Below are 24852 nucleotides of genomic sequence, written 5' to 3'. Positions count from 1 at the left end.
GGATCAACCTGTCTAAGGTTAAGCCCAGTACGAGTCTATCCAAGGCATGCCAGTGCATCCATGAGTAATGTTTGTGCAAGATCCGCTTCTGCGAACCCAAGCGTTGCCCTGGCTCAGCCAGCATGCCGAGTCCACCACATCCCAAAGGTGTATTTAAAATTAGAGGGATTGGTAAGGCAAATTGAGGTGCGAGTGCCGCCAAGGTGGATAGGGATACAGGTTGTGGTGCACAAAGTGAGTGAGCCAGACCAGCTGGGAGTGAAGTGTCCATGTAGGAGGCCTGTCTGATGTGAGCCCGGCCCGTCCATATAGCGGGCCATCGGAGAGGGAGATGGTGCAGGTGGTAACATTGCACCACGGGCCCCAGGGAGGCGCCAAGCAACACAGCCAGAAACCCACCCCCCAGGTACAGCGGGGCACCAACCACATCCCCCAGCAGTCCGGGGGCGACCCCTGCCTCATGCCGGTCCCGAGTGCCCCGCCTCGCCGCAACAGGGAGCGAGCACTGTCACCCAATGCCGCCAGCATAGGGCCCCCCAGGGAACAAAGTAATAAAAGTTACATTGTTACATTATTATTATGAGCATTATAGCACAATTGTTTTATTTGCAGTCACCATTTTTCTTAGTAAAAGTACTTCTAAAGGAGCTATTGACATGAAATTTTCACCAGATGTTGATAACAGCCTTTGTAATCCATACATGCAAAGAAATTGAACCATAGATTTCAATCAATTAGGTTATGTGTATTAATGTGAACACGTGAAGAAAGGTGCAAAAAAGTATGGAAAGCTGTCTTTAGCCCGCGGGACTTTATAACGGTAAGGGATCTCAAACTGTCGAACTCATACAAGAATTCCCCCTCTACCTGGTCACCGAAGCTGGCTGCCTATCCTCTATTATTGTTATCTAATAAAGAAAAGGACTTTAAAGTACTCCCTCCTCTTGGAAGTCAATACTATTTTGTTTCTAAGCAGTCTCACCTTAAGTTTTGTGGGATTGATATTAAGGCCTATCCTATATAGGTCAAGGCTGGAAACAATTCTTTTTTCAACAGAATGAGTTAGCCCCCCCCCCATAGCATCCCCATGAGTGGAGTGCCAAGGGCGGACTCACTTACCAGAGGCCTAGACGTGTGTCTTCAAAACCAGATGTCGTCTCAGGTGTTTGGATGCAGATAGGAGGTTTTTATCAAAAAAACAAAAAGCTTCTTAGTGTGAAGAAGAAATGTATTAAAGGTTTAACAAAGCGTATCAAGATGAACAAAAATGATCAAAGTATCAAAAATCCTTAATCTATCAGCCGATAGAGAAAAGAGAGAGGTGGTTCATGAACAACTAGAATGTCCAAGTAAGAGAGCCACACTGAACACAATAATCAGTGATATTTATAGTCTGAAGCTTGACAGGATTAATACGTCATGATACATGCCCCGACCACCTAAGTACAGTGAAACACGTGATTAATAATTTCACAAAAAGTTCAAATAAGGTTCAACCAAAAGTTCAAGTACGGTTTACAGATGTTTCCTGTTTAACACATTACTTCCTTTTTCCAAACAGGGTGTTGCATTTCAAACAGGCAAACGAACAAGGTTTTTGCAATAGGTGTTACAAAATATCAACGTTTCTCCTGTAACTGTAGCCGCATCTGTTTCCTCCTGCTGTTCCCTTTTGAAAAAGCTTTCATTAGGTGTGACATGTCGGTGCAGTTATTAAGCTGTTATATTTCAATAAGCATTACTGCAAAATATAAATGAAAGATTAATATAACTGAAAGATTAATATAAATGAAAGATTAATACACATCATACAACATCCTCTTTATTAATCTTCATGAAAGTCACGTGACAAAGTCGGTCAAAGTTGCTGCCCATCGGAAGTTTCCAGAGTAGCCATGCCTGGCTAGGGTGCTTTTCCCTTACGGGAACAGCAGACAGAGTGGGGGCCAAAGGAGCCCCAGGCCACCCACGGCAGAGCAGCCCCTCAGATGTCCCCAAGATCCCAGGCCGAGAAGCAGCCACCGCCCCCCACGCACACATCCGAGAAAGCCCCAAGAAGCCGAGCACCCAGCGCATCCTGCCACCGACCCCAAGGCCTCCCCACACCCCCACACCCAACCCCCCGAGGTGAGGGCCCAGAGAGCCCCCCGCCCGAGACCCCAGCAGAGGAGCCAAGGCCCACGCCCAGCAGATGGCCAGAGCCATGCGGAACGAGCAGCCGGCGGGCCCAGAGCCAGCAGGGACTGTACCCCAGGCCAGAAGGACCCGGAACGGAAGCTGCACCGAAAGCAGACCCCCCCCAGGGATGACGACCATGCCCATAGCCGACTAGGGCACCAAGGGGACGCTGAAAGCTTCCCCGCCGGCCCCCAGGCGCACCGACCGAGCACCTCAGAAGGCGCCAGATTGCCTTTTTTTTTTTTTTTAATGCCGCCCGCGCGATGAGTCAAATAGTGCTACCTTAACATCATCATGAGTGGAGAATTATCCTTTCAATATTGACTCACCTGTTGAGTTTTTTTTAACATTTATTATTTTTATTATTTATTTATTTTTCTTAGTAGAGCCAGGGGGTGATGTTTGAATCCCTAAACAGTTGGCCATCTATGTAGAGCTTGTTTATGACCGGTTTTGAATTTTTGCCTCTCTGTCAGTTTTCTTTCAAATTAGGATATAGGGTTTTTCGACATTCATTTATTTCTCGAGGAAATTGATCATTCATGCCGAATGTTCCGAAAGTTCCCAACCTTTACTTTTAACCTGGATTTTCTGTTGAAAGTGTGGCAATGATGGGGCATGGGTGATTACCTCTACGATGGACACGGTGAAAGGTGATGTTTTTCACGGTTTCTGCCGGGATTTTAAGCGCAGGCGCCAATAAGTTTTTCAGCAGAGCCTCTGGGTTGTCGTTGGGGGTTTCTGGAATACCAGAGAATACCACGTTGTCTTGCATGCTGTGAGATTGGATATCCAGGACTGTCTCTTTAAGAAGCTTGTTTTCATATTTCAGCTCTTTTACCTCCGAGGTCACTGCAGATAAATAGGGTGCGTGGTCGGCTCTCATTTGTGGCGTGGATTTAACGGTAAGAAGCGTTAATAAGTTCAAATAAACAGAGTTGTACTTGCAGTTGTACTTTATACATCTCACAATGGAGAAATTCACTAACCATCCCTGGGGAACAGTTGGCAGCCATTTTGCAGCGCCTGGGGTTAAGGTGATGGCCCAGGTGAGGCTTGAATCGGGAACCCTCTGATTACAAGGCCAGCGTCCTTAACCACTAGGCCACTAGTAAGTAGCTGTGTTTTCTGTATTTTCTGCAGATGTGAACGAGTGTGAACTGCTGAGCAGTGTGTGTGGAGAAGCTCAGTGTGTGAATGTAGATGGCTCCTTCATGTGTGTGTGTCCCAGCGGCCAGGACTATAATGTCATGGTTGGCAAGTGTGAGCCCCTTCCCACAGGTAAGTCTTTTCCAGACCATCAAAAGATGATGATGATGATAGAATGCACAGATACATTCCTTACATAAGAACAAATGTTTTCGAGAGATGAAGGTTCTAGGAAAAATGTTATAATAATGAAAAATATGGTAATGCATAATTGGTGATGTTTTGTGTCAACCAGCTAGTATGAGTGTTAGCAATGAGATCAGAAATAGAATAATAGAGGTAAACATAACATAATATAAAGTGCTTGTTGTAGAGACAAACTCTCCTTGATTCTTCAGCCTCCTCAGTGGAGAGAAAGGAGTGCTACTACCGTCTGAATGATGAGAACCTCTGTGAAAGTGTGTTGACAAGCCACGTCACACTGCAGGAGTGCTGCTGCACACTAGGTGCTGGCTGGGGAGACAACTGTGAGGTGCACCCCTGTCCTGTGAATGAAACTGGTGAGTCCAAGGAGACAAGAAAAGCCTATATCAAGCACTCCAAATGTGGCAAGCGAGACCCACCTTACAAATGGTGAGGATTAACACAGGGATATATTTAAATTTTGGTTGGAAATCATAGTAATAAGGCACTCAGGTTTGTTTCACAAATGGAGCTTAAGACATGGTTCCTGGTACAAAATAAATTTCATTATTTTCTAGAAGCTATAAAAACATTCTCTGTTAACACGAAAACAAATTGCGCTGGGAGGACCCCCAACGGGGATGGAGCTTACCAGTGGGAGGGAATAGGACCCCAATGACTTGTGACACACACCCAGACACAGAGTGGTGAAAAGACCAAATCCAGATGTTACAACAAAATACAACAGAAAGCAAACACTAACCAAAAAAAACACTGTTGCTGCAGAAATTAAGTTAGACAACCTAGCAACAATCATTCATCTTGAACATGGGCCTGATAAAGTCTGTTCACACATTCACATAGGGGGATGTAGAAGGCCAGCTGCAATAATACAGTGTGTTAAAATGTTCAGCGAGCTACCGCCAAGCTGAAATGGCATCAGACTGAATAAGGGAGACAGGGGAAAAAAGGCAACATTGGAGAGATCTTCCCTGCTTAGGTCAACATCCTTGACTTAATAAATTAAAAGGTACAACCACCATGCCCCTGTTAAGGTTTCAGATGACCCTCTGTTTCATATTAGAGGAAGACTGCATCTTTTACGCCCTTGATCAGACCATCCTGCACCGGGCTGCGCACCCAAGACGTGACAAGTCAGAAAGATGCTCACAGACCCAAAACCCCTGAACTGACATCACAAGATCAAAAGGCAGCAAAAGCAGTCGGCACTCAGTGAAACACAGAGGAAACGCCGCAGAGCTGTCACCCCAACAAGAAAAACAGCTCCACACTGCATTCCCTGTGCCACAATGACCACAGCCCCACATCGGTCCTTGAGACAGTGGTTCTACGTGTGAGATTCTTGAATGAGCTCTTACTGAAGACCACAGCCGGTTCCCCTGCCACATCTCTCACATATCTTATGACCCTGACTAATGAGAGGGTTTACAGCTGAATGGAGTAAGAGTGATGAGTGCAATAAAGTCCTGCCTCATCAAATATTCAACTCGGCCTCTATATGCTGTGCGGGCTCCACTGTGCGTCTCAAGGGCCCATATCTTTTTCACATTTTATTTGTTCTTATGAATTGTTACTGACGAACTGTCACACAACTTCTGCCCAACACACTAAATTTCTAAATTTTTTTTACCAATGCTCAGCAACTACTTACAAATACTGTATGTACAATCTGACATCCAAGCCCTGTATGTCGTTTTCAGATCATTTTAACCGGTTGTGTCCATCTGGCAGAGGTTTTGTTCCAAATGGAGACTCGCTGTACGGGCTGCCCATATCTTACAGCTACACAAGTAAGTTGGCATGAACTTACATCCTACATTTGAGGTGTTGGGAAAGCCAAAGTCATTTAAACCAAGGGCAAATAATCCAAATGATATACATCCCTCTTTGTGTATCAAATTATATATCATAGGTTCTCTTTAAAGTTATGTTCATCATGTATGTTTGTGAATGTATGTTGTCTCCATTCCTAATGTGACTTGGTCATAGTTAGCAAAAGTTATGAAAAGGATAAGTTTTTGGTCTTTTTGAAAAAAATTCTCATCTTCTCCCTGGATAGACTGCTGACTATTTTATTCATCCCTAAATAGCAAATTGTAGGCATGGACAGTAGCACACAGTGCACAAACATACAAAAGTATGGCACTGAAGTCTTTAAGGGTTCAATTATACGGAGACTGGTAGCTGTTGTAAAAATTTTATTTACTTTTGAATTTATAATGTAATGATATAGTAATGAAAACAATTAGGTTTTAAGACAATAAAACCAAATCTGTAACCAATGTTAGAACCTTAGAACCGACTTGAAAGTGCTCCTATACTTTAAGAAAGTCATATGGATTATTGTGGCGTATAAATAATTTTCCTCTAAGTATCCTGAAATTACAACTTGATGACACATGGCTCTTCATACAGAAATGACTGATGCTTGTAGTTGAATGTGGCGTTGTGTTCTCTTTTTGTAGATGCAGATGAATGTACGCTATTTGGACAGGAAGTGTGCGAGGGAGGATTCTGTCTGGACACCAAAGGCAGTTATGAGTGTTATTGCAAGACAGGACAGGACTATGATCCTGTTAGACTGCAGTGCAGAGGTCAGTGTGGATGCATCATGCTTTTATTTCAATAAAATAACATAATTAGCACTAAAGAGATTTTGAAAATATAGGGGTAGGACCTACCATCTGTGAAGTTACATGTTAGAATTTAAGGATTAAAGAATCTGTTCAGCGGAGTGTTGCACAGAGGTGTCTACACCACAGAGAAATTACAAAACCTATATTACAAACCCTGATATTTGTATACATTAAACATTATGATGCAGGTTAGAGCACCTACAAAACTCACAGTTTGTTGTGTAGGGGTGAGTAGAACAGGGGTTCTGCTGTGTTAAGCAGACCAGAAGAGTTTTTTATTCTTCTTTGAAAACTTACTAAAATATGTTGGAATGAGTTGGGTTGAGCATTTTTCTGTGTTCTCTGACCAGTAACCCACCTTTGCTGTTACATGTTGGTACACTTTTTTTTTTTTTTAAGAGTTTCTGGCCTGTGGTCAGGTGTGTGTTTTCCACAGGCAAATTTAAGGAATGCGATAAGGATGGAGAGAGTACAATAAATTACCAGAACATTATGTCCATTCAAGTCACAGCACTTTAATTTATATTTATGTAGCCTAAATAATGGAATGCATTCACTGTATTAACTAAAATAATTGTGTTTGTGTAGTTATCTGCTTATAGCAAAGATGGAGGTGCTCCAACTCCAATGAAGTAAGCCCTTCAATTCAAGGGCTTAAAATTAATGTTGAGCTTTCACCCACTGAGCTCTCCTACATTCTCTATGTTGAGCACTTTTCAAGCAGAAAATGCTCATTTTAATCAACCATGTCTTCATGCGCACTAATATGCACTGAAATCTTAGTAGATGAGGTACAGCAGATAAGGAAATAATGCATCCAAAGTATTTTCGCATTGCAAGAGATTTTGCTTCCTTTATTTGAGATCTGAGTAGATCTCAAATAAAGTTTTTGTAATGTGGCTTGTGAGAATTTTCAAGTTGGAGTTAAATACATTTTCCCTCTCCTAAAAAAATTAAGCAGTCAGAGGTATTTTGTGAAATCACTCTACTTTCTCTTTCTCTAGACATTGACGAGTGTCAGGATGAGTCGATCTGTGTTGGCGGCCAGTGTCTGAACACAGAGGGCTCATACATGTGTTTCTGCACCCATCCCATGGTCTTGGACCCCAGCAGTAGCCAGTGTGTTATTGTTCCTGAGGTGGGAGGTAAGTTGGATCACAGTCATGTGCGAATTAACCTTGAAGCAGGTGATCAACAGGTTGAAAAAGAAACAATTGTAGGAAGCTTCAAATGACCACTTCTGAATAAAATATTGGGACCAGGGGGAAAATGACAAGTAGATTTTAAAAATAGGAACAAGTGGTCATTTGAATGGCTGAATGAATCTGGCAATTTACCTCCGCCTACAAGGTACCGTAATGTTATCACTGCCGGTTTGTCGTCTGTTCGTTTTTGTTAATGTGGATGTTTGTTAGCAAGATATCTCAAAAGGTTCTTAACAGATTTAAATCAAATTTTGGTGAGTTGATAGACAATGTAAAAAGGAATAACAAGGTTCTGAACACAGCCTTTGAATATAGCCTCCCTCCTGTGTTCAGGGGCAGGCCCGTGCAGAGACCAAAGGGGCTCAAATCAAAAAAGGACACATATTATTGGTACATATCATGTCATCTTTGCCAGTATCAAACAGTTTCATATATATAACAAAGGTAGTAGGCATGGAAATTGAAAGAGATTTTATTTTAACAGAATTTATAAAACAAACAACGTGTAGCACATATTTTAAGCAAAATGTTTCCATTCAAAATGAACTGAGAGCTCCTTTAATTTGAAGATTATCTATGACTTAAGATCTTACTGGCACTGCTCGACTGAGGAGGAGATGAGGGAAAGATTGGGGACTGGGGAGGGTCATAACAAGGAAAGAAAAAACTAAAGTTTATGAGCACACTGTTGGTATTTTAGTATACTGCAATAAACCATTAATACCAAATGCTTTGCCAGACTTACAGTGCAGGACAGTAGTACATTCTTAATTGGCATAGCAGCAAACTGGAACATGGAACTGCAGACATAAAATAAGAACAGAGGAGATTAACTAAACATTTTGTCCTAATAAAGATATATTAACATTCCTAATCAGCACTCTATTGATCAACTCATTTTATGATCTAACTTTGTGTGTTTCATCACCTGTGTACAGTTTCTTCTTTCCCTCTTCTCCTGCCTTTTCTATTCTTCTTCCTTCGTGGTCTTTTTTACATTTTATTCATGTCATATGCTATATGCATATCATATCTCATTCATCATGCATGGTTTGGTATGTGCATGATCATTTTACAAAGCCATCTGCTAGTAGGGCTGCACTTAATATTTTTTTAAACAATTAATCTAACAATTACTTTTTGTTTTTATCAGACAATATTTTTTAATCAATATTTTTTTTTTTTACCTCAAAGTAAATACCAAAAACTTGTTTGAGATGAAAATCTAAAATTATTTTATTCAGCTTTTCCCTTCAAACAAACAATACCAACATAATTGGAATTAATGCTTTTTCAAAAGATCTCTTCTGTAACATTTCATAGGAAATTACATTATATTACACTTTTATACTAAACACTAACAGTTTTTAAACATGAACAATGTTTTTCCATGTTGGATCAAGTTATAAATAATTTCAAGTTTTAATAAATTTCAATTCCTTTAGATTTTCAGATAAATCTTTGTAACACAGTAGTTTGACCTGGACTCATTAGCGAGTCTCATTATGGTAAAAAAAAAATGGACTTGATTTTATATAGCGCTTTATCACCACACTGAAACAGTCTCAAAGCGCTTTACATATCAGTTCATTCACCCAATCACTCTCACATTCACACACCAATGGGACAGGACTGCCATGCAAGGCGCTAGTCGACCACTGGGAGCAACTTAGGGTTCAGTGTCTTGCCCAAGGACACTTCGACACATAGTCAGGTACTGGGATCGAACCCCCAACCTCTCGATCAGAAGACGACCCACGACCACCTGAGCCACGGTCGTTCAGGTGACATTTATAATTATAAATGTCCCATAAATAGAGAGATAGAAGAAGTCACGTCACGTTTTCTGGTTGGTTTTCTGGTTTCCAGTCTAAGCCAACAGTTTGTTCCATTAGACAGGTTCAACCTGTTGATGACTGATACTAGCTGCTCCACCGGTGCACGGGTGTCCCTCTCTTTAACGCTACCTATTCACGTAAATGATGAGGTCAATAAAATCGTCCCAGCCTGACTAGCTAGTAAGTAAAATAACTTACTTACCGCTTCTTCAGCTCCCCACAAGGCATTTAAGTTGTCAATTAGGGGCAAAGAAGCTGAAAAGCAACCTGGGCTCTCCACTGTGTCCTCAGCAGGTTGTGGTGGCACTGGGCAGCCAGATTGGCGAGGGGCCAGCTCGAGGATAGAACTCAAGTCATGTGACGCCACAATAGAAAATATGTCACTCTATTTATTTTTAAATATTATTTTTATATAATTTATTATATACGAGGGACAAAAAAGACAATATATGTGCCACGTTTGGCTTTTTCATCTGTAAGAGACAGCAAGTGTGAGTGAGTTCTGTAGTGTGGCTTGTTATGGTGAAGGTCTGGATTAGGATGCACTCAAAAATCCATCTATCTGAGTTTTACATACTGTTCTGAGAAGTAAAAGCAGCGACTCCTAAAACGAGTATTTTGATACAAAATAAGCTATATATATATATATAAAATAAACTTTTGCGCGAATATACAGAACCCGAAAGTGAGTAGTTTAGCATCAGAGACACTACAAACGCAGCACGGAGAACGCAGCTGCGGGTGGAGGAGGTGGATTCTCCGTGGTGGATAGCAAACAACTATATGGTGGAAGGAGCTTCACTTGGTGCTAGCATAAACACAATATATAGTTTATCGTTACGTATTTGCGATGTAAGAGGAACCGATAAGCGGAATTTACAGGCAAGCAAACAAACAATTCTCAGGAATTGGATTACTGGGAACTGATTCTCAGAAAGAACCGGTTTTCGATTCCCATCCCTACTCTCCAGTGATTGCAAGTGGCTACGGAGTTCAGTGATTAGCCAGGTCGGACCAGTGTAACAAATGTTCTTACTGATATTGATTATGTCATTCCAGTGTTCCCATGTTCTAATCCAATCACTGGAGAGTCCACCTCAACGCACCATGTACTAACTAAGGAAATATTAATTCAAAAATAAAATAAACAAAATGCATTACTTTCAGCAAATGTACCTGTAATATACTGGCCATTCATTGTGTAACATGGATCCAGTGTATTTAAAAGATGATGAAGCCCACATCGTCAACCATCAAAAACGGCTGCAAATCCCTGGTGATGAACACCTACTGCTTTTGTTTTCTCTGAACAATGTAGTACAGTATGTCTGAACGAAGGCACTGGGAGAGACTGTTGCTTTTTGGTTGGCGTTGTTTCCTGTTTGCTCTCTACCAGACAATGTGATGCGCCGCAGATGTGAAATCAAGTTGGAAGTATTTCCATTTAAATAGGCGTTACGTGTAAAACAATGTTTACAGACACGTTATTCACCGTTTTTGCTTCCTTGTCATTAGACTGGACAATGAAAATGAAATGTTCCTGCACCACTGATTTTAAAGACTGTGGTGCTCCCTTGCAGCCGTAGCTGCTCCTCACACCTAACCATCCTAAAAGTAAATTATGTTTGCAGCATCGCCAAACTTTATCGCGTTGTGATTGGTTTATTAACTCACGTGGCGGGACGTCATAATCCCTGGGCGCTAACTCACAGGGAAAAGAGAGACATACAATGCACGGACCCTATACGCCAAACTGTAAAAAAAACACAATTTACAAGTCAGTATTGAACAGTGGATGCCGTACTTAACGGTTCATTATATTATTAAGAATTGTTGCATGCCTAGTGGCCAAATATACCAGACACATGCCAGACACATACATTTCCAATACCCTGTCCATTGTCCGGTGCAGCATTAATCCGGGCACATACTCTACGTAGTTGTCTGTTTTGGGGCAATGGGTTGGATGAGCCCCGTTTTGGCTAAAAGGACAGTAAAGCCTGGTTTATGCTTGAGCGCCAAAAATGTGTGAGCTGGTCGCGCACTCCAGGATTTTGAAACTCGTTGCGCGCGGTGCTCATGCATTTCAGTGATTCATTGCAGATTCCTGAGGTGCAATTTGAAGTGCACAGGGTTGGGAGAGGACATGTGTCACAGGAAGTTCGGCTAACACCCCCCCTTCATGTCCACAAGCACGCACCCACTCACATGTTCAAATAAAGATGATGTGTACATTGCCCAAGCAAAAACCTCTACCATAAGCAGCGTGGTAACGGTACCTGCTGTCTCCAGTTGGCGGGAGGCCTCGGCCTTTTCCGGGTTGGAGTAATTTGGTCATTTCAAAATGTTTATTTTAATTTTATTTCACTTCTGGACGGCCCCGAAAAGAAACCTATTCAGCTTTTGACCTCAGGGTGTGAGGGGGCGCTAGTGCACCATCTACTGTACATCTATTTCACTGCACAGCTCACTTCCGGTGCATGCATGAGCTTCCGTGGACTTCTCTTTTCTCTTTTGAGGAAAAATACTTTTTTACTGTTCTTTATTTGGTGATGACATTTCGTGTATTTATACGAAAAATACACAAAAATACATATTTACACAAAAAATACACAAAATGACTTCTGAATCACACTACAATGGCAACAAAAAACAATAATTATACAAAAAATGCACAAAAACACAACAGAAAGATACAAAAATACACGACTCCAAAAAACATACGTTACAGGAAAATACACCAAACAAAAAAATACAAAAGTGATGATGAAGTCATGCACATGTCCCATAGAATTAAACCAGGAAAATTGCACCCACATTTTGCACCCGCAAATATACCCCTTTTGCTCCCACATGAATGCATACTTCCGACGGGCACTGTACATTACAGAAAAATACACCAAACGAAAAAAATATAAAAATGAGAAACAACACATTTATCATGCGCATGTCTCATAGAATTAAACCAGGGAAATTGAAATATTTTACTTTGCACCTGCAAATATACCCCTTCATAATGCTACAGAGTATGTTGTTATTATTATGGCCATAATTGACAACTCTTCTTAAGCTCCCACTATATGAATACATACTTCCGACGGGCACTGTACTAGTTACAGTAATTTGCCAAGAGGTGCCATCTGAAATAGAGTTAAAGTGTTTCAGATCACTTAATTAGTTATTAATACCTTGTCATCCAGGGTTGTGAATTCTTGTCAAGACTGTCTACTCTCCATAAAACAAACCTTGTGATTGTAGTATTTTCATAAACCACAGGCAACTTCTCAAAGTATAAACATTTATTAATCAAAACAAGTTAAAATCTACTAACACAATAAAACTAAAAGAGCGCTATGCTCACTAAACTAAGGATAAATGTATATACACTTTAAAGGTAAAAGCTTAGTAGAGAAAGAAGGAAAGAAATGTAGCATGATTTCAGTGTTTGTGTGTGTGTGTGTGCGTGTGAGAGAGCTATGATAAGATCAATGTGGAACCATGTGGCTGCGATTACTTTAGGCCCGATTAGAATTTGAGATCCAGAGTACCTCGGTTCTGATGGGTCGGTGGTCCGTCTCTTGTGGCAGACAGGTTGTTGAAGAAAAGTCTGATGAGCAAAGCTTGGTTTTGGCTTGTGTTAGGACCGATGGCCCTGTTCCTTGCTCAGCGTGTTTCACAGCTTGTTTAGTCAGCAAGTTTCCACTGGTTCTGACTTGTGTTCTTCACCACGGGTCGCGAACGGGTGTGGGGTGGTGGGGTTGATGTCGGTGGGGGGCCTGGGGGTTGGGGGCGGTGACGGAGTGCACCGGCTCCTCTGCTTCTGGGTGCTTTCTCGGGTGAGTATGTGGGGGGCGGTGGCTGCCTCTCGGGTTGGTGTCTTGGGGGCGTCTGGGGGGGCTGCTCGGCCGGGGGGGGTTGCCTGGGCTCCCTGGTCCCCGCTCTTTCTGCTATTCTGGCTGCGTCCTCGAGTTCGGGCGCTTGGGTTTACAGTAGCAGTATCTTCCACATACATCGGTCTACGATGCACAACCATGCCTTGGACTGTGGGATAAAACTTGTAGTGGGCTTAACTTTAGACACGTTGATCCCAAATACCTGTTTCAGGTATTACCACTCACTCCTTCCCTCTGCCCACAGCCACCACCATTATAGTTAAGCCTCACGCCTACAACTTCGTATCTCACTCTCACTTTACAGTAATCAACTCTTTTTTTTTTTTTTTTTTTTTTACCTTGTCTGCACATGCTTTCGAAGGTTAACACTACAAGAAGTGCAATCTTTTGACAGCAATGCATATTTTATTATTGCAATTAAATAAATTTATTTATTTCATTGCATAATTGTGACCGTCACCAGCCCTCCCTAGGGAAGGGTAAGAAATACTTTATTAAAGGGAGGATGTAAAAAAGAGAGGGCAGTGTTACACCAAGGTGAGGGGTTGGAGGGGGGTGGGGAAGTTAGCAGGGAAGAGGGATACAAGATAGGATATGGAATGGGTGAGGAATAGTTTTAAGTGATGCGATGTGAAATTGTGGTTGTGTATATTGTATTTATTGTTGTGTTGTCGAGCCAGTTTGGTGACCAGTGTGTGGTTTAGGAATAATGGTGGTGGCTGTGAACAGAGGAAGAGGTGAGTGGAAATTCCATAAAACAGGTATTTGGGAACAACGTGTCTAAGGTTGAGCCCAGTATGAGTGTTATCCCACAGCCCAAGGCCAGTGCATCCATGACAAATGTATTTCCAAGTACCGCCACTGCAAAACCCAAGAGCCGCCCCCGGGCCCGAAGAAGCAGTCAGGCCAGCAGCAAGAGCAGGCAGCCTAAGGGCCCCCGGCGACCACCCCACGGCCAAGCAGTCCCCCGAACGCCCCCAAGATCCCAAGCCGAGAGGCAGCCATCGCCCCCCCATACACACCCGAGAAAGCCCCAAGGAGCCAAGGACCCAGCGCACCACGCCACCGATCCCACCCCCAACCCCCAGACCCCCCACCCCATCGACCCCCCCACCCCCCCACCCCACCCCCGCGCCTAACCCCCCGAGGGGAGGGCCCAAAGAACTCCCTGCCCGAGGCCCCAGCGGAGGAGCCGAAGCCCACACCCAGCAGACGACCAGAACCGCGCCGAACAGGCAGCCAGTGGGCACCCGCCGGCGAGCCCAGAGCCAGCAGGGGCCCGACCCCAGGCCAGAAGGACCCGGAACGGATGCAGCACCAGGAGCAGCCCACCCAGGGAGGACGACCACACCCCAAGCCGCATAAGGCACCAGGGGGCCGCTGGGAGTCTCCCCGCCGGCCCCCAGGCACCCCAACCTAGCCCCCCACGGTGCCCCAGATCACCCTTCACTGATGCCGCCCGCGCCACGAGCTTCAGTTCTTTTTTTTTTTTTTAAAGCCAGGGCCCCCTCCAAGGGCCAAGCCAGACCGCCCCGCCGGGATGTGGCCCCCTATTCCGGCCCCCGACACCCTACCTCACGGGGCACTGCCCAAGCAGGGGCCGTACCAGTAGGTACGCAAGGGCGCGGCACGCGCCACCCGCCCCGAAAGACCCCCGCCAGGACCGGCCCGGCCAGCAGGCCAAGCACCCCGGGCCCCAGGAGCACCCCCCGGGACCAGGACCCCCCAAGGGCAAGCCCCCGGGCCAAGCCCCCCGGGACGCATCCCCCACCCCCGCCCGGGACCCGGCCACGGCCCAGCAGGACCGCACAGCCCCGGACAGCCCACGGCCAGCAGCCCAGGGCCCGCCGCCCCCCGGACAGCGCCAGCCACGGAGCAGCGCCCCCCGCCGGCCCGCGAGCAACCGGCGATCCCCACCGCGGGGACGGAGGCACCCCAACGGCACACATCAAGTGCGGGACAGCAGCCCCCAGCCAAAGATGCCCCGGACCCACCCACCAGTCCGCAAACGGCAGGATAGACCCACCAGGCGGCCGACAGCAACCTCCACCACCGGAACAGCTAGCGCCGCCCCCCAGTAAACAGCATCACCCCGAGGCGCCAAGCAACCCCGCCCCAACCCCGGCGAGGACACCAGCACCCCCCCAGCACACCCACCCCCCAAACCGGCGAGGCAGGCCGCCCCGGGCCCGCACACCGCGGGGCCCGCCCCCAAGGCCACCAGGAGACAAAGCAAGCACCAAGCCACACCCAAGGGGGAGAGGCACCCCCGCGCCCCACCCGGCCGACACAGCCCGGAAAGACCCCGCAAGGAGAGACCCCGGCAAAGCCCCCCCGAGACCCACCGCCACGCCCGACCGCACCATCTTGATGTGCTTTTGCTCTATGCAGTGGCCCAGCCACCAACAGAGGGGCCAGGCCCCCACCGGAGAGGCCCAAATATGTGTACCAACCCACCACCCTGTTATGGTGCCTCTCCATTCCCCAATGGAGAGGCACTTCCCGATCCCCTGTGTGAATGTGTGTGTTTGGTGAATGTATGGGGTGTAATTAAAAGAAGGGGGATGGAGGGGAGCGGTGCTCCCCCTCCAGCCTCTGTGGATTTATGTGTATGTGGTGTAATAGGCCGGAGGGTGTAAAAGATGATACACCCTCCGGGGGGTGACATGTTGAGATGCGATTAAAATTGGAGGGATTAGTAGGGCAACTAGAGGTGGGAGGGCCGCCCCCACGCCACTACATAGTAACACAGGTGGCGGCCCCCTCCACCCCCAGCCCCACCATCCAGCCCCCCAAGGGTTGGGTATTGGTGTGTGGTGCATTTTGTGAGTGAGCCAGACCAGCTGGGAGTGGGGTGAAGTGAACATGTAGGAGGCCTGTCCAGTGTGAGCCGGGCCCGTCCGCGTGGCGGGCCACGCGAGAGGGTAGATGGCGCAGACGGGCAAGTGGCACTGCGGGCCCCGGAACAGCACAGCCGGAGACCCCCCCCCACGGCACCCCCCAGACCGCGCCGGCCCCGCGGAGCACGGCGACACCCCCCACCCCCGGGCACAGCCAGGCACCAACAACATCCCCCGGCGCCCCAGGGGGCGACCCCCGCCGCCCGCCGGCCCGGAGCAACGCCACCCCGCCACCAAGGGGAGCGGCCGAGCAGGGGGGAGGCCCATGCCCGCACCAGGGCCAGCACAGGCCCACCCGGCGCCACGATACAACACTCTCCACCGGGAGGCGGCCCCGGCCCCCCCGACGAGAGAGGACGCCATCCACCGCCAAGCAGGGCCACCCCGCCAGCCACGGACCGGCAAGCCAGAGTACCGAAGCACCCCCAGCCCGGAACCGCCCCCCCACACCAACGGCGCCAATAGGGCCCCCCCCCCCCACGGAGGCAATCCCCGACGACCCACGCACCGGCACGAGACACCCCCCCGACGCCAGCACACCCCAAACAACAGCGGGCCCAAGGCCACCAGCCCCGCCCCGCCCAAGGCTGCGCAGCGCCGCCACGAGCCGCGGCCGGTCCCCGGGCAGATGGCCGGAGAGCACCTCCCCGGACACGTAGCCCAAGGATCCGCCCCCGGGGCACCCCCTCCCCGGAATCGCGCCCACGGCGCCCGGTGCACCCAGCCAGCAGACCAGCCAATCCCAACGCGGATCCACCGGGCCAGGAACCACGCGCCGCGCCCCCGCACACCCGCCCAATACGACCCCCGGGGAGGCCCCATAGCACCCCTCACCCCACCCCCTAGCCATAACGTCCACACCCCGGCCATTGCGGTCGTACAAAAAGCCCCCGAGGGGGCCCCGCCTAGCTCGTCGCGCAAGCGACATCCCTAGCAAAGGTGCGCCCCAGGGAGCCAAGCCAAGGACCCGCAAGGGCCGACGGAGCAACCCACAGCCACACCCCGCCACCCAGCAACCCAGGAGGCAATCGCCGACCCCGGGCAGCAGCCACCCCCAAAGCTACCCCCACCCCGGATCCCCCCGGACCGGAGCCAAGGACCCCACCACCCCAGGCCCCCCAACGAGACCACCCCCCAGCCAACCCACCCGGCACGGCACCGCCCGTCCCCCAGGCGGGAGCCACAGCCCCCCCACCAGCGCCCCAGGCCAACGGGAGCCCCCCAAACCCAACCCCACAGGATGGCGGGCGCAAGAGCAAAGGAGGAGGAGGGGGGGAGGACGAGACAGGGGGACAGGGAGCAAGGGGAAGGAGCGGCAGGGGAGCACGCAGGGCCCCAGCCCCAGAGACCAACCAGATGCGCATGCAAGGGGCAACGGCGCCAAATCAAACAGCCCCGGGACCCCGTGAACACCCAGAAGGAATGCACACCCGTGCTGAGGCAACAAGGCACCCCGGCAACCCACCCCAGCCATCCTGACCAAGACCACCCCAGAGGCCCAAGGCAGCCCCGGCCTACAGTTGGGCTAGTGCGTTAGTAAAGAGTGGTGCTGGCAGTCGCTTGCAGGCTAGATCATCAGGCTTTTAAAAATTTAGATTTAATGCAATTAAAAAAGGAGTCCAACGCTCCTCAAAGCACGTTATTTTTTTTTGTTTTCTGAGAGCAGACATCTTTTCCATGGAAATAAATTCTGTGAGGAGATTTTGCCATTGGTTTATGTTTAAGGATTTTTTGTCTTTCCAATTTAGTAATATTGTTTTTTTTGCTATGGCTAGTGCCGCAAGGATTGATTGTGATTGGTTTGCTGGAGGTTGAAGCATTGTCAGGTCTCCAATCAAACAAAGATTTGGAGATAAAGGAATTCTGTAGTCCAAAATGGAGGACAGTTTTTCAGTGATTAGAATCCAAAAGTGTTGAACTGGGGAGCAAAGCCATAAGGCATGTAAATAGGAATCCGCTGTATTCTGGGTGCACTGAGAGCAGATGTCTGTTGCTGAGAAGCCCATTTTATGCATTTTCTGTTGGGTAATGTGGGATCTGTGGAGGACCTTGTATTGAATTAGCTGAAGGTTTGTGTTTTTTGTCATCTTAAAAGTATTACAACAAATTTCTGCCCAGAAATCAGTGCTCGGGGTGATTGAGAGTTCGGCCTCCCACTTCGCGATTGGTAAGTAATTACAGTTAGTGTTCGAAAGCGCTCTGTATATTTTTGAGAGTTTTTTTGATTTTGTTGAGATTTTTTTCATATATATAGCCAGTTCTGGAGGTTGTAACGTAGTTAAGTCTAGTGGAGTGGTTTTCTTTATTGTCTCTGTTACTTGTAAGTACTGTAGAAAGTTACTTTTATTTATATCGAATGCTTGGGTTAGATAGAAACATGGCGGCGCGGGTGCACGCAGCGGCTCCTCTCTCTCCCTGCAAACCTATATCTGTGTGTATTTGTCCGTCTTCGTCGCGTCCACTAACTTGTATTGTTATGCTATTTGCACACTACCTCACTTTTTAACTTCATCTGCACTCTGTTTATATTATTAATACTGTAATTTATTTATATTCTACCTCATAGTAATTTATCCACATTCTACCTCATTGTTGTTCGTTATTTGTTATTTGTTGTCCGTATGTCTTTAGTTAAGTTATTTGTTGTATAGTATTGCTAGTTGTTTTTTTTTTTGTGTGTTTGTTGTGTGTTTTAAGTGCTCTTTTTATGCACTGCAGGTTTGCACTGGGGGTTGGGGGGGATTGCAATTTCATCTGTGCTGTATGTTTAACATGGGGCATATTTGACAATAAAGAACCTTGAATCCTTGAATCCTTGAATCCTTGAGATTGTTATATGACCTGATCTTGTCATTTTCAAAAAGGTCTTGGAGATGAGTGATTCCACTCTCTTCCCATGTCTTCAGATAGAGTGGTGTTTTTTTATTAGTAATCAACTCTTACCCACCCTACCATTTCTCTACCTTGAATCGCTCCTCCCTGCCCTCTTCCCCCTCCCCCTCCCCCCCACCCCCTCACCTAGGTGTAACACTGCCCTCTCTTTTTATATTTTCCCTTTAATAAAGTGTTTCTTACCCTTCCTTAGGGAGGGCTGGTGATGGTCACAATTATGCAATAAAATAATGCAATTTATTTAATTGCAATAACAAAAAATAAATAAATGCATTGCTGTCTAAAAAAGATTGCACTTCTTGTAGTGTTGACCTTTGACAGCATGTGCAGACAAAAAAAAAAAAAAGAAAAAGGACAAAGGGCTTTGATTTGGAATTTTAATTGTTTTGTTAACATGATATACTTTATTGAAAGTAGGAACACTTTTACTGTAAAAACAATTATTTTAATCTTATTCTAAGAATGTCCTTGATTTCCTGTGAATAAGGAGAGATAGTGGCAGTATAGGAAAATACATTTCAAACTTTTATCAAAAATGTGTGTCCTTTTAGGATGTTTCATTGTTCACAGCAGTGGGGGAAGACCAAACAGTCGTAAATTCCTGTACTCAGCTCCTTTGTCTCTGTTTGAGAGGGAAAAAGGGGGAAACTCTTCCTGACCAAGTGGTCAAAAAGTGTGCCGTGGTATCTGTCATAGACATGACCTCCTACAACTTCTCCCATCTCTCAGGGTACGCCATGTCCTGGGGCCTCATTTATAAAAGTGTACCTAGGTAAGTACACTTCAGCTGGCGTACTCTGAAAACCAGGAAGTGCGTACGACCATTTTTTTTACGACTTATAAACAAGTGCGCACGTACGTCCCACGCCTGTTTCCGTTTTAAATCACAATCAATTTGGAAAGTTGACGCACGTGAGAAAACACCTATACGGTGCCTATAAAAGGTCCGGTGAACGCCCTGAATGAATATTCATTAATATGAATTTCATGATGAACCAAGGGGGGAATCGAGCAAATAAAACAAATTTCAGTCAATGTTTGGTGGAGGTAAGGGTGTGCGATCTGACAATATTTGATCGTTAAGGATTACAACATGACGACGATCTCCCAAATCACGGAGATCGTAGAACCGTCTGTAGTTCACATTTTAACCCATTTTAATCCAATTGTTTTTTTCTCTGCCAAATCACACCATTTGCTAGTCAGCATGTCAGCATTACAGACATTACAGTATATTAAGCCCTTAAACGGGGCGTACTTCTGCCCCGGCTAAATAACTGCACGGACACACAGAGTTAGCTGTGCTGCTTCCTCCGTGTTAGCGACTGTCTGTCCTGTAAAATTTTGTGTTGAAGCACTGAAATATGTTTGAGAAAACACTGCATGTGTTTGTCTTCTCTAACTAACTCTCTGTTGCTGCGCTGTAGCAGAGATCTGCTGTTGCTGCTGCTGAAGCTTACAGAGCTGTTTCTATATTCTTAAAGAGACAGTGTCCTGAATGTGATTTACTTTAAAAACTACTTTCAGTAACTCAGAGCTGCCCTGAACAAAGCAACACTACATAATTTAATCACATTTCAGCCTTTATGAAGGAAAAAGTCCAAAGTGATACAAAATGTTGATATTGTGCTGCTAGGGAATAATAAAAGGGTCTTTGTGGCCTTTTTCTCTACTGATTTTGACCCATTATTGTTACTATTAAACTTTTTAAAAAATAAATGAAGTTTATATCACCTATTGCCATTTTGAGGAAAAATATAGAGATATGAATATTGGTCCATATAACCCAGGCCTAATGTAACCAAAGCAGTAACGTTTTATCTTGTAAAGGATATTATGAGTTGTTCAAACACTGTTTAAAGTAGGATTTTATTAATATGAGTGTTACCACTATAACAAATAGAAATTGCTAGACTGATATGCTGCCTTGTTATGTAGCAAATGTTGCTAATGCTAATGCTACACTATTTTAGTTAAACAAAGTAAAAAGATTGTGTGACTAAAACAACTTGTCAGCTTTTTTGTTTGATGTTCCTGACTAGGAACCAGTTTGATAAATTGCTTACATACAATTAAAAAAAATTATATTTACCGTGTCCTAAATGATCTTTTATTCCTTTTTTCCATTTAGGGCGATGATTTTAAGTAGGTGATTTGGGTTGTTTTATTGGTAAATAACTTTAAAAAATTGTGATATGATATTTTTCTCATATCGCCCACCCTTAGGTGGAGGTATTAAGTGTTGAGGTGGACACACACAGGAGAGTGTAATTTGGTGACACAGTGAACATTACAAATGATAGAAAGGCAGATCACGTTGCGTTGCCTCATCAGACTGTGACAGGTGAAAAATAAATGATCACACATAAATGTGGATCACTCTATATAGGAAGAGCGTCTGTTCTACAGGTGGAGGAAAGAGCACCGGAGCTCAGCCTCACAAAAAGCTGGAGGATTAGTGGGGATCCTATCTGTGTAACGGAGGTGGGGGACACACACAGATGCACTATATACTGTATGTGCCAAAAACATGAGATTAAACTTCGCAGCAGATCGTCTTCCTCCCACTGCAGCCTCTTCCTCCCTCCCGCAGCACCTCGTCCTCACGGGGGGTCCTGCCTATAGGTTTCACAGGTCTCTGTAGATCCTACCCTCCAGAGTCTCGCGTACGCCTCGTCCTCCAGCAGTGCCAAATAAGCCATTGTGCGTCTTTACGCATTAGAGTGTGTTCCTTTTATAACAGCTACATGTGTTGCAGCCAATTGATTGGCAGTTTTGCGCAATGATCATGTGATTTTGATTACAATTGTTATTATTATTATTAATAATATAAAACTGTATTTGCACATCACTCACTCCCTGCAGGCGTCAGTATAATTTTTTTTCCTCCTCCGTTTTTGCAAATGCATCCTTCAAATAATATGTGTTGTGAAATGTTCAATGTGTTTGATTATTTCACACAATTTCTATTCCTTCTCCTGTTGGCGTCAGTTTCCCATTTCTCATGATTTTGTGCGTATGGCAGGGTCAGAGCTTCCATGGAGACGCGTACATTATCTCGCCAGGTTTTTTTTTTTTTTATAAATCCCAAACTTTGCTTATACTGTATGTGACGTACGTTTTCTTTTGTATGTACGCAGCGTTTATAAATGAGGCCCCTGGTGAGGTGATGGCGTATATCAATCGCCATGGTGGTTTACGCTCTCGTTGGCTGCTGCTGCTGGCACGCAGGCGGATCCTGTGGAGCTGCGATCATCTCCTCTCTTTGAGAGCGACCCACGTTCTCGGGGTCCTGAACATAGGCACGGACCTGTTGTTTAGGGGCGCGTCGGTGTACGGGAAATTCAGGTTACACCCACTGGTGGTGCAACAGTTGTGGGTCCGTTATGGATGGGCCAAGGGGGATATGTTCGCCGCGGAGAAAAACACGCAGTGTGTGTTGTTTTTCTCCCTGCATGGCACGGATGCTCCCCTCGGTGTAGACGCACTGGCGCCCGTCTGGCCGCACACACTGCTTTACGCGTTTTCCCCCGTTGGCCCTTATACCCCCCACTTTGTCCAGGGTGAGGCAGCAAGGTCATTCACTGATTCTGGTGGCCCCTCACTGGCCAGCCATGCACTGGTTGGCAGAGATTTATCAGCTGCTATGGGCTCCTCCTTGGCAGCTCCTGCTGCGCAGGGATCTGCTGTCACAGGCAGGAGGAACGATCTTCCACCCACACCCAGAGCGACTGGGACTATGGGCTTGGCCCCTGACTGGCTCCATCTGTCAGCAGTGGGACCCTTACAGTGTGTGATTTCCAGCTTACAGGGTGCCGGGGGCCTCTTCCTCTAGCTCTCTGTATGATTGCAAGTGGGCTTTTTTTGTCATAAATATAGGTGAGACATCTCTCTCATATTACTCATGAAACTGGGGTTATGTAAATAACCTACTGTATTTGGAGGGTTGGTTCCTCCAGGGAACTTTTCAGGGCCCGGAGGGAGTGATCTTATCATCTCTGCAGGGCCTGATTGACAAGCGCGTAGCCTGTTCCACTGTGAAAGTATATTTGGCGGCGATCACACCCTGTCATGTGAGCTTTGGGGATAAAACAGTGAGTCAGCTCCTGCTGATTGGACAGTTTTTATGAAGGCGCCCCCCCCCATGAGCAGACAGCTGGTTCCACCGTGGGGCCTGGCAGTGGTTCTCATTGAAACTTAATAATAATTAATTATTTTAATGAATAATGATTATTATTGGTTGGAGGATCTTAAGCATCCTACCCTTGAGTTGCTGGGGGTAGCTAGCCTTAGGGTTGCTTCCCTGTGAGCTGTGTTGTTACTGACGCTGGCTTTAACTAAGTGGGTTAGTGGCATCCCTGCGCTCTCGGTTCACTCGTCATGCGCTCAGCTCTTCCTGGGCAATGTGAGGATGATTTTGGAGCCCAACCTGGCCTTTGTGCCGACGGTGGTGAACTTTTCATCTCCCTTCGACCTGTTGGCTTTCCTGCCTCGCAGGATGAGCAGCGGTCTCATTTTTGTGTTCAGTCTGTGCATTATGCATGTACATGAACATGTAGTGGGTCTCAGGAGGAGCAATCAGCTGTTTGTCTCCTGGGCTAATTCCCACAGGGGGAAGCCTGTTGCTAAGCAGCACCTGTCACAGGTGTTGCTTATGGGGCAATAGAGGCCATTATTTTGGCAATGGCTCCCCATTCCCAAAACAAATGCATTGTTTTGGCCTACGATGGTTGGGGTCTGCGTCTGCCTGAGGGCCTGCACGCACACTCGACTCGATGTCCCGCCACGTCCTGGGCCTTGTTTAGGGGAGTGTCTGTTCAGGACATTTGTGCGATGGCAAGTTGGTCCTCGCCCCTCACATTTGTCCGGGTTTACATGCTGAACTGTTTTTGCTGTCCTCATGTATAACAGACTCTGCCTTGCGGTCTGGGTTTTTTCGCTCGATATCGCATACTGAGACATCTCACGAAATATTATGAAATAGAACTATAGGTTACTATAGGTTACTTTTGTAACCCCGGTTCTATGAGAAATATGCGTGAGATGTCTCACCAGACAACACTTCTTGCTCAAACGTGAAAAAAACTGTTAAATCCATTCACCACATCATTCACAGTGGCGTGCCGTGCATTTCACACCTAGGCCTTCAGTGATGTCCTACACTGAATGAATCCACCTCTTAATACCATTATTATGACGTCATGTCTCTCTAAACCATACATTTATACAGAAACAAACATAGTCGAGTACAACTACTTTATTTCCGGAGCATTTAAAATCAATACATCCGTATTAACAATTAAGAGTCGTAAAGTAAAAGTTATATGATGGCTTGGATACTGTCACAACTTAAAAATAAAAGGCAATTAGTCCACTAAACAGCACATTGTCGCACCCGTAAAGCAGTTTCATTCATTCATTTCCGACAGTGGTGAAATGGTGTAGCCTACTCCTTGAACGTCCACTTTGATATAGATTAAATGGACAAAAATGGACATGATTTATATAGACCTTTATCACCACACTGAAGCAGTCTCAAAGCGTTTTACATATCAGCTCATTCACCCAATCACTCTCACATTCATGGAGGCTAGTGCTGAAAGCCGAGTCTCTCTGAACCTGTGAGCCAGGGATACCGCTTGTAGCCGCTGCTTTGAAAGTGGCGTACAAACCCTTTTCCCTGCTGGGACAGGTTAGCTAGCGCGGGGGTTGAACGACCTGCTCACAATATCAAGTTTTTTTTGAAAGGTCCGTCTTGAAAATGGCGTTGCATGTATATCAGCGACCAGGTCAATCTCTTCTCCTCCTTCAGCCATTGTGGGTTGAAAAAAACACTATTAACGTTTTAGCTCGTTCGAGTCGCTAACGGGACACCAGCTTCCATTTGGTTAACGTCACTCTACTTTGCATAGCGCTGCCTCTCACTAGTGCGTATCCAATCAGAGGACGTGAACGTC

The 24852-nt window shown here is 46.2% G+C and overlaps 1 protein-coding gene across 1 annotated transcript in view; it reads left to right on the top strand.

Annotated features, from left to right (window-relative positions):
- Positions 1-24852, top strand: part of ltbp1 (latent transforming growth factor beta binding protein 1) — a 224468-nt gene that overhangs the window by 174262 nt on the left and 25354 nt on the right. Inside the window, 5 exon segments of the mRNA XM_028469012.1 lie at positions 3322-3459; positions 3726-3887; positions 5232-5321; positions 5997-6125; positions 7172-7312. Coding sequence (XP_028324813.1) covers positions 3322-3459; positions 3726-3887; positions 5232-5321; positions 5997-6125; positions 7172-7312 — 660 coding nt within the window.

The sequence above is a fragment of the Gouania willdenowi genome, chromosome 15 (assembly GCF_900634775.1).
Source record: "Gouania willdenowi chromosome 15, fGouWil2.1, whole genome shotgun sequence".
In the NCBI taxonomy this organism is placed as follows: domain Eukaryota; kingdom Metazoa; phylum Chordata; class Actinopteri; order Blenniiformes; family Gobiesocidae; genus Gouania; species Gouania willdenowi.
The sequence above is the reverse complement of the archived record's forward strand: the minus strand, read 5'-3'. Positions and strand labels throughout refer to the sequence as shown.